The sequence below is a fragment of the Miniopterus schreibersii genome, assembly GCF_964146895.1.
Source record: "Miniopterus schreibersii genome assembly, chromosome: 7".
NCBI classification, from domain to species: Eukaryota; Metazoa; Chordata; class Mammalia; order Chiroptera; family Miniopteridae; genus Miniopterus; species Miniopterus schreibersii.
Window position 1 is genome coordinate 50,818,463 of NC_138108.1, and position 16,086 is coordinate 50,834,548.

Consider the following 16,086-nt stretch of genomic DNA (forward strand, 5'->3'; position numbering starts at 1 on the left):
AGATTTTTCGTACGACTTCTGCCACATTTTTGAGCAGACGGGGAGCTCGCGGCCGGTTGGGCGGCCCGGCCCCCGCCTCCGGGGCGCGGGGTGGGAGGGGCCGGGCGGCGCAGCCCCGCGCAGTTCCCCCGCACGCCGCCGGGCGCCGCACCCGCAGCCATGCCCGGGGCCGCGCTGCCCGCCGTCCTGCTGCCGCTGCTGGGCCTCGCCGCCGCCGCCGCCGCAGGTACACTCACCCCCGCCGCGCCCCCTCCTCGGCCCGCGCGCCCCGAGACTCTCCACCCCCTGCACCCCCCGTCCGCGGGCTGCACCCCGACTGGGCCGCCCTCCCTCCCCGCGCGCCCACCCCGCGCGCCCACGTGGGGCCCTGCCGTCGGGTCGTCCCCCATCCCCTCCGGGCTCGGTGGGTTCCCGGAGAGCGCGCGGGGCCAGGGGGCCGCCGAGCTTCCCAGAGACCCTCTCCCCAGCATGAGGTCCGAGCCTCCACGCAGACCCCGCCCAGAGGTAGGGGGCCCCCAGGGGGCTCACTGACCGGGGAGCAGAGGGACGCTGAGCGCCCCTCGGGCTGCCCGGAGCAGCGGGGGCTGTGCGGAGACCGCCCCGGCGCGGCGCGGGCGCGGGGGGGGGAAGCTGGCCCACTTTTGCTCCGCGTTGTTTGTCCAGTTGGTTCGCATTCAAGTTGCTGAAATAGGAAGACTGTTCCGCCAAATAGCCTTTGGATCGAAGTGGGACGTGAACAGGCTAAGCTTGGATTTTACTTAAATCATGTGATTTAAAAATCTTTAGTCTGGTCTGCTGTTGTACAAGGGACATCTGAAAAATGACACACGATCCGTCAGCCGTTTCCCAAATGACCCCTGAGGAGAACAGACAATGCTGTTGAAGATGTGGGTTTTTTTAAAAAAACACAGAAAAAACAAAATTTCCTGTACGAGCATGTCAAAAATGCGGATGGGCTGAACTCTGGGGAAAGACTACCATCCCAAAGCACTATTGAATGAACAATTCCAGGAATTAAAGAGCAAAATAAACAAGAGCTAAGTGAATACTTGTGTTGGTTTGGATAAAATGATTATGCAAGAGTTTGATGTTTTTTCCTGCCCTGAATTTCATTGACATTTTGTAAGTTCTTGCTGGAAGCCTGCTGACAGGCAGGAATATTTTAAAGAACCCCGTGATGAAGGCAGCTCAGCAGAGTCAGCAGCTCAGAACCTGCTTGCAAACCCAAACTCCTTGCCTGAAACTTTCGCCCACCGGCATTTATGACCAGTTATGTCATCTGATGCCCGTGGAGGAGCAGAAGCAAGACGTGCCAGTCTTCATACTGCTCAGACCGAGCACATTAGTTTTGTCTAAGACAAGGCTGGAGTGGAGATTGTGGAAGATGCGACTGCTTTGCCCTCTCTGTGCATGCCCTCGTCGCGTTTGCCAGGGACATCTAAATGCCCCTTTAACCCATCCTCTGGGTGGCCGGGCCTTCATTCTTCAGGCTAGTCAAAAAATACTTTTCTTGTCAAAGTTTTAAAAAAATCAACTTCTAGATTTGGATATCTCTTTGAGAAAAGCTGTTTTGATCAGCAATAGAGGACAAGATATTTTAAGAAAGTTTTCTTTTTTATAAGCCCAATATGGTTAAATAGGCTTTTCTTTCTTTTTCTTTTTTAATTTTTATTGAATTTATTGGGGTGACATTGGTTCATAAAATTATATAGATTTCAAGTGTACAGTTCTATAATACACCATCTGATTATTGTATTGTGTGTTCACCACCCAAAATCAATAAATAGGCTTTTCAAGAGCTTAAGAAAAAGTTCTTGTTGAATAAATTAATGCTATTAATTAATCCGCTTCCCTCAGTCAGGAGGCTTTAACGATTTAGAAAGAGCATGAGCTTTGGAGTTAGGTACAAACTGTGTGGCCTTGATTAAGTTACCCAACTCACTTCACTTTAGTAAAATGGAGATAATACTCACAGGGCTAACTGAGCATTAAGTGAAAACCCTCTGTCTAGTACCCGGTACAGGCATGGAAAATCTTGGTTTCCTTCCTTTGTTCTCTTCATACAAAATGAAGGGTAATTGCAACTAGAAAACATCATGAGTGCCACTTTATGTGGATGTGTGTTGGATATTTGTGGTTCTGAAACACATTCACATGTTGATGATACAGGGCTAACGCCTATATATGTTTTTCATCATAATACTTCACAAACCTCCCATCCAGACAAGATCAGGAATCATATTCGGCTTAGAACTAAGTCAAGAATGAGCTTTTCAGGGCTTTCACAGATTTAGGTGAATGGCAAGATCTTAACAGAAAAGTTCCTGTGGCATTGTTGCGTAAAGTATGAATTTAATGTGAAAATGGAAATCATTGTTATTGTTCTGGTATTTTTGGAGTTTATTATATGATCTTATGTTCTCAGTTATTGGTTATAATTTTGAAAATGACAATGAACAGAACATTCGTTAAATTCCTGAGTAAGATTCTATGGTATCCCTTTAAAGAAGTTCTGTAATGGTGCTTTCTGCACATAGTAGGTAGTCAGTATATGTTTACTGGGTCAGTGATTTCCCTCGGGTGGCGTAAGATGAGTGAATATAAGCATGTTCAGAGTAAACCCTCATTCTGTTCTTACCACATGGGTCAGAATCTAGGTCACTAAGTTTCTTTTGTTGTTGTTAATTATTTGTGGAAGCAGTCCTCTTTGTATTTCTTAATTACTTAAAATTAAATTCATTGAGGTAGCATTGGTTAATAACATTATATAAATTTCAGGTGTATAACATCGTAATTTGATGTCTGTACACTCTATTGCGTGCTCACCACCTAAAGTCTAGTTTCCTTCCATTACCAGATATTTGCCCTCATTTACCCAATTTGCCTTCCCCCCATCCCTTACCCTTCTGGTAATCACCATTCTGTGGTCTGTGTCTGTGAATCTGTTCTTTTGTTGTTGTTAGTTTGGTTTTGGTTTTGGGGGTTTTTGCTGTTACTTTTTTGTTTTATGTTCCACGTATGAGGGAAATCATATGGTGCTTTTCCTTCACCGTCGGACTTGGTTCACTTAGCATGATACCCTCAAGATCCATCCGTGTTGTCGCAAATGGCAGTATTTCATCTTTTTTATGGCTGAGTAGTATTCCATTGTATATATATACCACATCTTCTTGGTTCATTCATCTATCAGTGGACACTTAGGTTGTTTCCACATCTTGGTTATTGTAAATAATGCTGCAAAGAACTCATACAGCTCAATAACAACAAAAACAATTAGATTAAAAAGTGGGGAGAAGATCTGAAGAGACATTTTTCCAGACCTATAGATGGCTCACAGGCCTATGAAAAGAGGTTCAGCATCACTAGTTAATAGGGAGATGCAAATCAAAACCACAAATCAAAAGCCATTCTTACCTGTTTGGTGGTTATCAAAAAGACAAAAATAACACCTGTTGGTGTAGATGTGGAGAAAAGGGAACCCTGTTGCACTGCTGGTGGGGATGGAAACTGGTGCAGCCACTATGGAAAAGAGTATGGAGTTTCCTTTAAAAATTAAGAATAGAACTACCATACGGTCCAGCAACTTCTCTTCTGGGTATTTATGAAACACCCAAAATATGAAAACACTGGTTTGTAAAGATGTAGGTTACTAATTTTGGATTGCCATAGTGCGCAAGCCCTAGGTGAGGCACCCTTGCCTCCTGATGTAACCTCTTCCCATCCTTCCTGCCGTTGTGTATCCACACTGACTCCTGGGGCTCGGGGCACCTGCTGGTTCTTCCACCCAGACCACCCTCCCCTTTCCCAGGCTTTGGCGTGTCGGCCCTCACCCACATCATTCCGATCTCTCTTCATATGTCACCTCCTCAGGTCTTCCCTGAACACCCCACATTCTCTGTCACATCCCCACGTTTATTTTCTTCAAAACACTTACTACTACCTGAACGCATCTTTATTCATTTTTCTTGCTTGTCACTCCCCTTACCAGGAGGAGGCACCATAATAGCAGAGACTGGACTACCTTGTGGAGTTTTTTTGTTTTGTTTTGTTTTGATTTGTGTCTCTGTACTTTATTCCACTTTATAATAAAAGAACAAAATGTTTTTAGATAAATGATTTTAAAAGTAGGGGGGATGATGGGACTGTAATTTCTTTCAAATTATTTTACTCTGCTATGAACTCATCGTTGAATTCAAAGCATTAAATCATCTTAATCTATTTTTTTAAAATATATCTTTATTGATTTCAGAGTAAGGAAGGGAGAGGAAGAGAGAAAGAGAGAAACATCGATGATGAGAGAGGCATTGATGGGCTGCCTCCTGCACGCCCCCCACTGGGGATGGAGCCCGCAACCCAGGTGTGTGCCCTGACCAGGGATCGAAGGACGATCTCCTGGATCCTGGGTTGATGCTCAACTGCTGAGCCACACCAGCCCAGCTCATCTTAATCTATTGATGTGACTTTTTCTGACCCTGTGGATGGCACAGTTATGTTTCATAGGAAATTATTTCACTATAGTTTTTATAAATTTTTAAATGTTAATAAATGTTTATTTTTCTTCCAATGAAAAAGTGAAATTGCAATTAGGTATTATTTCAGGATTTCTTTCATTCTTGAGAAGCTTTTAAAAAATGTGCTCATGTTTATAACATATTTTACAAGTGTTATTGACAATTTTTATAATACATATCAAGTATTTCATTCCTTTTGTGGGTCATTTTAAATTTCGAGGGTAAACCTTGCGACTGACTCTCTAAGAAAATGGACCAGTGATGCCCTATGAAACAGGTGCAGAGTAACACTGACTGATACCCCCATTCTATGAATAAATATCATGACAGCTCTTCTGAGAAGGCTCATGAGGGGCCACGGTGGATGTGGACATCTTGGAAGCTGGGTAGGGAGGGTGATGTGGAGAGGAGATGGAGTGTCAGAGCAGCTAGATTTCCTCGAGATTCAAGGAGTCCTTGCGTCCCAGCACTCTGGGCTCTGGATTAGTCAGGGACTTCGAACAGCCACTCCCTCGTCCGTACATAAATAAATGTGATAATTGGCTCCTGTTCTTCCTCTGGCACCACCACAGTTGCTCTTGTTGGAAGGTAAGTGGCTGCAGCTCATATCTTAATGGGACAGGCACAAAGGTCTTATTATTGACAAAGGAAAAAAGTTACAATCTTTGTCTCTCCTTTGTTAACATTCAGAACAAGTATGTCCCAGGGATCACTTCCTCTTATTCTGTGTGGTTGTTTAAAAAAAGAAATAATAAGAGAACAGAGAGTCCTGTGACACTGGCCAGTAATGCAAAATACTTCTGTGAAAGATTTTATTCTTTCAGTACAAGGTAATTTTAGGCAGAGGAACTATATGGAAACTTTTGGAGTTATGTTAAGTACAAGCTTTTAAAATTTTCATCAGGCTCCTAAATTTCTGTACTAATTAAATCAATAGAGTTATAAAATCCATAAAGACTTTTTTAGGTGCATTATGATGGTGATGATGTTTGTTTTTTGGTTAATCCTCACTCAAGGATATTTATTTTCCATTGATTTTTAGAGAAAGTGGAAGGAAGGGGGATAGAAAGAGAGAGAAACACATAAATGTGAGATAGAATTGTTTGCCTCACATACACATCCCAAGGAGCCAGGGATCCAACCTGCAGCCAAGGTATGTGCCCTTGACTGGGAATCGAACCCACAACCCTTCAGTTCACCAATGCTGAGCCAAACCTGCCTGGGCTAAGTGTATTATTAACAGCAATCTATCTTTTAGGGAGTGCTGCAAAGAAGTAAGAGTAACAGAAAGCACTTTGCAGAGAGCTTTGTGGACATGGTATTTTTTTTCTTTAGCAAACTACTATATATTTGTTGAAATATATTTTATAGAAAATATTTACAGAACCTGTAATTGAAAACTTATGGCCATATTTTGGGGAGGCAGGATTATAGCAAGGATAGTGAGCACTGAGAAGTCTTCGTTTAGCCTTCCTCTCACGAAGTGTACGAACCTCACGGCTTTCCTCTCAGGAGGCATCCAGCCTCTACTCGAACATTGTTCTCCACGTAAAACTGCATCTCTCGAGTAGCGCCTAAGGCCTGCTCCCGGCAGACGCTCGGACCCGCGGCACGGCCGAGGGGCTCAGGGCTGAACCAGCTGACTGGAGTGCCCGCCGAGGCTGAAATGAGCCCAAGGAGAGGGAAGTGGAAAGGTTTGAGGAAGTGAATCAACAGTTTTTATATCTTTCTGCCTTTAGCTTTTTCTCCTTTTTTTGGCCTTATCATGTATTGCTTATTTAATTGTTCAACAATGATCTTTGATTCGCTATAATTACCATTATCGTCATTGTCATCATATCCACTCCCGTCTCAGAGGGAACCTTTGCTGTTCCCTCTCTCTGACCTAGGTGTCCACATGGCTTTTTTCCTTCAGCTCACTCAGGTCATTTTTTCTGTGTCATCTTTATTATGAGACCTTTCTTAGCCACCTAGGACTGTAACCCTAACCCTCTCCCACACTAAGGATCTTGCTTCTCTGTTTTAACTTTTCTCCTTAGTGTTTATCAGTGTCTGTGGTTGCTCGCCTCCAAGATGCCCAAGTGATTCTCACCTCCTAGTATTCAGACTCGATGTAGCTCACCCCCACGCTGATAAGGGCTGACCTGTATGACCAACAGGATGTTGTGGAAATAACGGAGTGTGAGTCCCAAAGCTGGATCATAAGACATTGCACTTTTACCTTGTTCTATTCGAATCACTTGACCCTTGGGCAGCCCAGTGGAGAAGTCATGTGGTGAGGAACTGAGGCTTCCTGCCCACAGCCAGCACCAGCTCACCATCGGCATGAGTGAGCCTTCTTGGAGGCTGATCCTCCAGCCCCAGCTCCCTTTTCAGGTGGCTGTGGCCCTGGCCAACATCTGGACTGCAACTTAACGAGACACCCTAAGCCAGAACCACCCAGCTAAGCAGCTGCTTCCGAATTCCTGACTCAGAGAAACTGTGTGAAATAATAAAGGTTTTTTGTTGATTTAAGCAGCTAATTTGCTACCTAGCAATAGATTGCTAATATACCATTTAAATATAAAAAACCTCCTCCTGCCTGGGTAGCTCTGTTGGTTAGAGCGTCATCCTGATATATACCAAGTTTGCAGGTTCAATCCCCTGTCAGGGCAGATACAAGAATCAACCAATGAATGCATAAAAGTGGAACAACAAATCAGTGTCTCTGTCTCCCCCTCACCCCTTCCTCTATCTCAAATCAATAAAATAAATTTTTTATAAGTTTAATTTCTGTTTTAAAAATGGGAAAAAAAAAACACTTTCTAACATATTATTTTGCTTACTTACTCTTTGTGTATCTGCCTCAACTAGAATATGAGTTCCAGGAGAGCAGGAATTTTCTCCTTTTTGTTCACTGTGGAATCCGTAGCCCCTACAGCAATTTTTTCACAACACCCCTGAGATAGGTACTGCTAGCATCCCCATTTTACAAATAAGGAACTTAGGGAACAGGAAGTTTACATTACATAGCCAAGATCATGTAGTCAGAACCAGACTTTTCTCCACAGCCTAATATGCTTAGTCAGAGCCCTGCACTGTCCACTTCTCTGCATGCTATCTCGGGTTACATACAAGACACTGTGATAGTTATTATTGGGGGAAAAGTTAAATTTAAGAGATGGTCTCTTGTCATGCAGTTAACAGTCCAATTGGGAAAATAGGATAAATATCAGATAACAGGTATACAGAGCAGGATTTGATCAGTGCTGTTTGAGTGTGTGTAGGTCACCAAAAGGTAACATAACTTACCCTTTTTAAAAAATATGTTTTTAATTAATTTTAGAGATAGAGGAAGAGAGAGAAGCATTGATTTGTTGTTCCACTTATTTATGCACTCATTGGTTGATTCCAGTATGTGCCCTGACTGTCAAACCCACAACCTTGGCACATTGGGACGATGCTCTAACCAAGTGAGCTACCCGGCCAGGGCACATAAACTCTTTTTCAAGAAGGGCTACCTATGGTTCTTAGGCATAGGTTCTCATGGTTTGTGTCATATGCTCACCACCCTAACCACAACTAACCGAAATAGGGAGAATTTCCTAAATCCAAAGCTGACTGCTCTCGGCTGGGCAGCAGCCCAAAGCAGGGACCTGGTATGAGAACCCTAGGAGGCCCATTTGAGTGCTGGGACAGAAGCTTCAGCTTTATCATTACCCTGTGTGTCTTCACAATTGATCTCTGTCATGAGGGGTAACCTGAGCAGGTCTGTAAACCTTGTAACAGAGAGGGCCTCTCACACATAGTCTAGTGCAAAGTCCTGTGGAAGTTCCGAGGAGTCAGAGGCTACAGGAAGGGGAGGGTTGGGCACTTCATGAAGAATTGACACATGAGCTGCCACTGAAATAGGACTGTACTTTAATCAGTACATGCTTTACATCACAGCTCATTATAATTTACAAAGCATAAAACTACAAATGTACAAAAGTAATTTGTAAAATTTATCTCACTTGGTGTCAAATATTTTTTGTGCACTTAATAGTCATGCTTTATTCCATTTAAACGGTATTTTTAAATTTATTTATTTTTAAAATATTTTATTTCTTTTGACATTTTAAAATATTCTTATTTATTACCAATAGAAATACTACGTGTAGCTTTGACTAGAAGTAGTGCAAGAGAGCATTTCTCAGTCCATGGTTCAGGAACTTCCAGTGATTTATAAAGGCGTTTCAATGTCATTAAATGTTTCCATTTCAGTGTTGTTGTTTTTTGTGGGTTTTTTTTTTTTTTTAATTCCATAAGGCTAAAGAAAATATAACAAAAGGAACCAGGGAGAAATAGAAGAAGAATAAATATCAAAGTTTGCAATTCAGAATATCTGCCCTGTGACTTTTGACTTGAGTTTCATTCTGGAAATGACCGTTTTCTCTATTATGTTTTCATACAGAAAACATTACCTGGTGGGAGAAGGGGGAGGAGGGAGAGACCTGCCTAATTTACTCAGTCAACAAGTATTTGATTCCTTACTAGGTGCTTGTCATTGTGCTGGATTTTTTTTTTACTTTTTACTTTTTTTACATGGCAAACTCATTTATCCTGAGAGTTGCAGCTCCAATATTGCCTCCTTTCTGAACTGTCCTTTACTCTGTCGGTTATTTGTTCTTTCTTCAATAGTTTTATAGCATTTTGCCTATCATACATTTGTAATAATATATGTCATGCTTACACGTCTGACTCTCCCCGTCAGACTGAACACTAAGTGTGGGACTCGTTCCTCCTTGTAGCCCTTTCTGACCCCTTAGCTCTACCCGTTCCAGCTGGCGCAGAGGAGTTCCTCAGCAAATGCTAGTTGGGTGGGTGCTGGCTAGATGGACAGTTACCGACAGCTTCTTCAGAAGTATGAAACTGGGAACTCTGCTCCCGACTGTGAAGGAGTGGGAGGCTAGTGCTGCCACTAAGGACAACTAGAAACCTAGATAAAATCCCATAAGAATTATATTTGCAGCTCTAAGGCTGTTTGTTGAGGTGAGCCCACTACTGTGTGTTACTTTTCTCTGCGGGAGAATTGCCAACATTTAAAGCAGCTAAAAGTAGAGCAGAGTTTTGGGCAGCCTCATGGTGTCTAAGGGGACAAAATTTTGAGTTTTAACTTGCCAAAGACCCAGGCTTTCAGCTGAGACCCATGGATACTGGGCCTCCAACTAGAAACTACCCAAATATTCATCAACAGAAGAATGAATAAGTTCATACAATACTGTATAGCAATGGGAAAGAACCACCTAGGACAACACCCTACAACACGAATGAATCTCTTAAAAGTAATGTTTATCATAGAAGCCAGACACAAAAGAGTACATACTGCATGCTTTATTAATGTTCTATTTCTTTATCTCGGTGATATATTATATGGGTATGTCCAGTTTATGAAAATTCACCAAGCTGTATATTTATGACTTATACACTGTATGGTGTATTTCAATAAAAGTTTACTTTTTAAAAAGTATATCAATAAGAGTATTAGAATTGGCAGCATGTTCAATTCATTTATATTATAGGATATAAGAAACTTACGCTTCTAGAAATAAAAGATGAATACCCTGGAAAGAGAGTGTATGAGTTGCTGAAAAGATGATAAATTTAAGCTATTTAAGGATGAAGAAGAGAGGATTCATTCATTCTGTAAAATATTTTAAATTCTTATGATAGTCCAAGAGCTTTATGAGGTGTTGGTGATCCAAAGTTTAATAAGTCCCTATTGTCAGAAGGGTCACTGTCTAGTGGGAAAGGGTAACATTCTTTTTCATTTTATTTTATTATTTTTAAATTGACTTTTAGAGAGAGGAAGGAGCGAGAGAGAGAGAGAGAGGAACATCTACGTGAGAGAGAAACATCGGTAAGTTCCCTCCCGTATGAGCCCTGATGGAATCAAACCCGCCACCTTTCGGTGCACAGGACAGAGCTCCCACTGAGCCCCACCAGCCAGGGTGGAAGGGTACCATTCTTAGACATAACAATGAAAGCTCTGTTTTGAGCGCCTTCCTTGAATTAGGCACCATGCTGTGCAGTTTTGTAGCTTCCTACCTAAAGTTGACAACAGCAATCCAATGAGGTGTTGTTTTTTTCCTTGAGGACACACAGGAAATAAGTTGGCCAAGGTCTCACCACCAAGATTAAAACCTTAATCTATCCAACTTCAAAGCCCTGTACTTTACCCAGCCATTGGACAGTGTTTTAGAAGAGCAAAAACTGTGTGATGAGATTGTAGGTGGAAGTCAACATAAATTCCAGTGGTGATGTCTTGGAGAAGGTGGGGTACAGGGTTGGCCTGGGCCTCAAAGGATGAGCAGACAGAGAATAACGTTCGATGGTCTGGAAGTGGCTTTGGAGAAATAAGTTTTTGTTCTGAGGAAGGGCCAGACTTTTGAAGAAGGCAGCAGAGATGTGCAGCGAAAGTGAGACGGCTGAGTGGTGTTTCTCAGGAAGGGGCTAGCTGCTCCTCATACCACCTTTCAGCCGAGGGCCTTGTTTTCAAGCCGTCCCGGAACCCTCCTCCTGTAAAGGTGTCTGGTCTCTCCAGTTCCTGAATCTTTCTGGGTTTCCTTGCTTTCTCAATGTCGGGATCATAGTGTACACATAATTTTATAGCCAGAGTTTGGGGTGGTTGTTTTTTTTTACTTAATATTTTATTAAGAGCATTTTCCTAAAGGAAAGTGCTTGTTGCTAAAACATACCTAATCAACTACCTTCAGCCCACCATCATGGGAAAGGTCTAGATTCCCACGAGTTCAAGCTAACGTGGTCATGTGTATAATGCAAGTATTTCCAAAACAGCAGGAAAGAAAGAACCTGTACATAGAATACACTGTGCCTTGGAACACCTGCCCTCATGCTAACGCACCTTGCGTGGTTTAACTACTAAGTGAAGCAAGCAGGAGGCAGCCAGGGAAAAACTCAGGTCTCGTACATCGGCATGATTTTAAGTAGCCCACTGTACTAAGTAGGCTGTTTAGCCAGCTGCTATGACAGTGACCTGAATTAACAGTGGATTCAACCAAATATAAGTTTATTTTCTTTCTTGTTACCACCTGAGTGTGATGTGCTGGTTCCGCCTTGGATCCTTCGCCTTGTTGCTCTGTAATGCCTGGGCCGCCTCCAGTGTTTACGGATTAGAGATGGCTAACTGTATTCTAGCGTGGGAAAGGGGAAATGTGGTCCAGGGAGCACACTTCTTCCTTTCAAAGATGTATTTTACACATTTCACTTCTGCTCACACCTCATCATCCAGAAGTTACTAGAAGACTGGGAAATAATCTAGCTTGGGGGTCATGTACTCTGTGCTATATGAGAAGCTGAGGTCTAGTACTGGGGACAACTCATGGTTCCTGCCGTATTTTGAGCTTAGTAAAATCAAAGTTATTGAATTTAGACTAGCATCGCTGAGTGTTAAGTTCTGATCGTTGTAGTGGGGCATTCTTCGACTTGTGTTAAAATTATAATACATACAGAACTTAAAACTATGTAAAATCTTAGTGGTTTTCCCTATATAGACCCGAAAGAATATGAAGATTAATGCCTTATACTCCTTTATTCACTGGAATTCAGTAAATTTCTCCTATCCTTTGTCCATTCTGGCCAGTGAAACCAAGCTCTTACAGGCCTACTTTTACTTCTAATGCTGATAAAGAAATTCTAGAACCAAGGCTTAACAATGTACACCTTTATAATGAACAACAACAGGAGAGACCAAGATAGAAACGAAGGAGATGCACTCTACTCACAGCAGTAGAGGAGAGACGGTTCTGTTTCCTAGAACCATTCTAAGAATCTGCTTTGATGAGGTGCTAAATTAAGAACATTCAGAAGAACATCAATCTCGTTTTCCGGTGCAATGTGAAAACTTGTCTGAACATTCATGACCTAGCAACTTGTTTTCTTCTCTGTTCTTGGAAGCATAATTTTAACAAAAAGATTTTATACAACTAAGACTTTTGGAATTGTTACTGCATGCTACAAAGATAACCTTAAGAAGAGCTTGTAATTCTGATTGTCTTCCTGGATAGTTTGTTGCCTTGGCAATAATACTATAATTTACTTCTGAATTCTTAAGCAACCCAAAGACTTAGAACTTTGCTCTGAGAATCATTTGCTCAGTTCACTTTTCCCACATGTGCAATGGAGAAAAATAAATTACTATCACATCACACTCTTATTATCGTCAATTTCTTATTTTAACAAAGACTGGAAGCCTTTTTGCTAAATTAACGAGGGCAATTGCCTTTTTTTCTGTGAAAACCTGATATCTATTATCCTTTAGGAATTCTTGAAATTGTTATTTTCAAGTTATTTGACTGTGTTTCTCTTTTTCCACATAGACTGTCCTTCATCCACCTGGATTCAGTTCCAAGACAGTTGTTACATTTTTCTTCAAGAAACCATCAAAGTAGAAAGCATAGAGGATGTCAGGAATCAGTGCACTGACCATGGTAAGGAGTTTGTTCTTTTTTCGTTTCTTTCTTTCAGAAATCAGTAGTGTTCACTAATTTCTTTTAAAATAATGCTTTTGTTGTATCTCACTTTGACCTGGGTCTTTACAATAATTTTATTCGAAAATCCACAAGCCACAGGCGGTGGGATTGGGTGGAAGACAGTTGTTACACAATGCTGTCCCAGCAGAGTGACAGAACCTTAACGATAGCAGTGTCTAGTTAACGTGCCTGCTCTGTGCCAGGCACTGTACTTAAGCACATCGTATATTTTAACTGGCTTCAGTTATTATAACAAACCTATTAAGTAGTTTATTATTAACCTCCTTTTATTAAGAAGAAATTTAGTTCAGTTATTTGTTCAAGGTCACACAGGTCATAACTGGCAGAGCCCGGATTCAAACCAGGGTCCATCTGACTTTAGGACCAGAGTTCTCAATCACTGTCATTCTGCCCTGAAAGTGCTGTTTCAGGCATGTGTGTGGCAGAAGTCAGGTGACATGGGCCATGAAGTAAGACTGTGGTAAAGAAGTGTACATTAAAGAAAAATGAGAATAAGGCTGTTTGCTAGACGATATGCTCAGTGTTCTCTGGGAAATACATTTGTATCTTCAACATTGTGAAATATTGCAAAAACAAGTTATTTTTAAAAAGGTGTGCTTGGATGCTCTTCAGATATTTGACTGTCTAGCCCAAAGTGCATCCTGTTGTTAAGCCTCTAGTTGTGATCGTCATCAACTCAAAATTAAGCTTTGATGGGAACTTCCAGTTGAGATGGTGCTGTAAGTAATGCGGTACTAGAATCCCCACGACCACATCAAAATTACAGCTGAACTACTGAACAACCATCATTCAAAACCCCCTCAAATCTGGCTGAACAGAAATTCTACTACTAGGGAATTAAAGAAGCAGCCATATCAAGACTGGTAGAAGGGGTGGAGACGCAGAATGGGGCTGGTCGAACACCCACATGTGGTAGATAAAAATCAGGAGGCTTATCTTAACTGCAGAGGGCCCCCCTGAGAAGCGAAGGGATTTGGGGGGCTGGGTGAAAAAGGTGAAGGGATTAAGAAGTACAAATTGGTTGTTACAGAACAGTCATGGGGATGTAAAGTACAGCATAGGGAATAAAGTCAATATTCTAATAACTATGTATGGTGTCAGATGGGTACCAGATTTATTGAGATGATCACTTAGTAAGTTATACAATGTCTAATCACTGGGTTGTATACCTAAAACTGGTATTTTATGTTATCTGTAATTGAAAAATAATGATTTAAAAAAACTATGATGATGTGAATTAGCATCTTTTTCAACTGATATGTCTATGATGGTGAGATGAGAGTTAATGATTCTTTAAAGGTGCTTTTTATTATTGTTTGAGATACAAAGATCTGTTGATCATTTCATTAAATTTTGACTTAGGCATGTTCATCACTCCAGCATTTAGAAATGCACTTTACCTAAAAAATACAATTTCTGACAACCTACCAGTATAACATTTTGGAAGACTATCAAATTGTATTAGGGATACTTTAATTAAAATCATATATACAAAACAAGTGACTTGTTACCTTTTGGGCTGCAGAGAGCTATATTTAGAAATATTCCCTGTGCTTTGTTCTGATTTACTTGGTGTTACCTCTCTTTATTCTTGATACTATCATTCATTTAGGAAAATAATTGTGAGGGGCTAAAATTTTTCTTATTTTGCAACATTTACCCTAAATTTATATATCATCATTATAATCAAAAAATTTAACATTTTCAATCTTTCCTTTTTGTGATTTAGGAGCTATGTCACTAACCATAAAAAGAATTAAAGACCCAAATTACATCTCAGCAGGTAGTGTCATTGGTAATGCATTGTCAAAAAAAAATTTGCTTGTGCACGTGTATTCTTCAGGGTCTTAACGCTGTCATGTGTTAAAGAAAATGAACGTGTGACTTATTTGCCTGACATAGTAATTTCAGTGTATACGACATTTAATTAGATTATGATGTTAAAAATCATTCCACTGGCTGCCGCAAGGTCAGAGAGAAGGAAGGAGAACTCCTCTCTGGACACTTACGCCTAGAGTGTAACGCAGTAAAATAAAGTCTCTCCCTTGAGGGTTTTTCTAGTCTGGCATCTTGTTCACATTTCAATATACAAGTAAGTACTAGGGAAAAACAGATTAAAAGTCTATATGACATTTAACAGGCAGGAGGTGACAGCAAAGCTGGAACTGGTAAGAAAACCACAGAGTTTTAAAAAATGGAGATACGACTCAGAGAATCTTGCTGAATCTTGACTTCGGATTAATTAAAATATTACTTTAATGTTCAGTCTTATTTTTCTTTTCTCTTCAAAGTACTTTCTTAATTATACAACTAATGCACGATCACTGTAGAAAACTTAGAAAAACACATATGCAAATATTTTAAAAAGAACCCAAAATCACCCTAAGGAAATGTAATGACTATTAACATTTTAGTTAAGTATCCTTCTAGACTCCCTGCCCCCAAGTAAATATATTTTAATAAATGTTTGCTTTAAAATATATATATATTTTATATATATGTAAAGGGATATTAGGCAAACTGTTCTGTAATCCGCATTTTCTCTTATGTCTTTCCATGGCAGAAATATAGAATATAATTTCCTAATAACTGTACATTTTCCCACTGTATAGATATACCATAATTTAATTAATCCTCAAATATTGGTTAATGATTTCGAGTCTTTCAGCGACATAGGCAACATGTGGTGAATATTAGTGAGTGTGCCTCTTTGATTTCAGCAGAGCTAATGATTACCTTAGCATAATTGTTAGGGATCGCCAGGTCAGAGAATATGTACTTTTTAAGGGCTTTTGATACATCTTGTCAAATTGTCTCCAAAAAGGTTGTACTAATTTTTACTCCGACTAACCGCTTAGGAGTTCGTTTTTCTACACCCAAGGCCAACACTGTTTATTCTGAAAGTCTGCTTATTTTAATTTTCATTTCTTTACCAGTAAGATTGCATTTTCCGCATATTTCCGGTTATATTTCCTTTTGTGGGGGTGAATTGCCTTTTGCAGTTTGAGGTAAATTTTTTCTTTTATTAAGGTGTTTGCCTTTTT

The 16,086-nt window shown here is 40.7% G+C and overlaps 1 protein-coding gene across 2 annotated transcripts in view; it reads left to right on the top strand.

Moving 5' to 3' along the window:
• Positions 1-16,086, top strand: part of LOC308559240 (CD302 antigen) — a 119,369-nt gene that overhangs the window by 90,099 nt on the left and 13,184 nt on the right. Inside the window, exons 1-2 of one of the 2 annotated variants that reach the window (XM_081141735.1) lie at positions 94-226; positions 12,869-12,979. In XM_081141735.1, the coding sequence (XP_080997861.1) occupies positions 160-226; positions 12,869-12,979 (178 nt within the window). In that variant the 5' untranslated portion in view covers positions 94-159. Of the gene's footprint in view, positions 1-93; positions 227-12,868; positions 12,980-16,086 lie in introns of those variants that run through there. The other variant, XM_081141736.1, reaches the window with a different exon arrangement.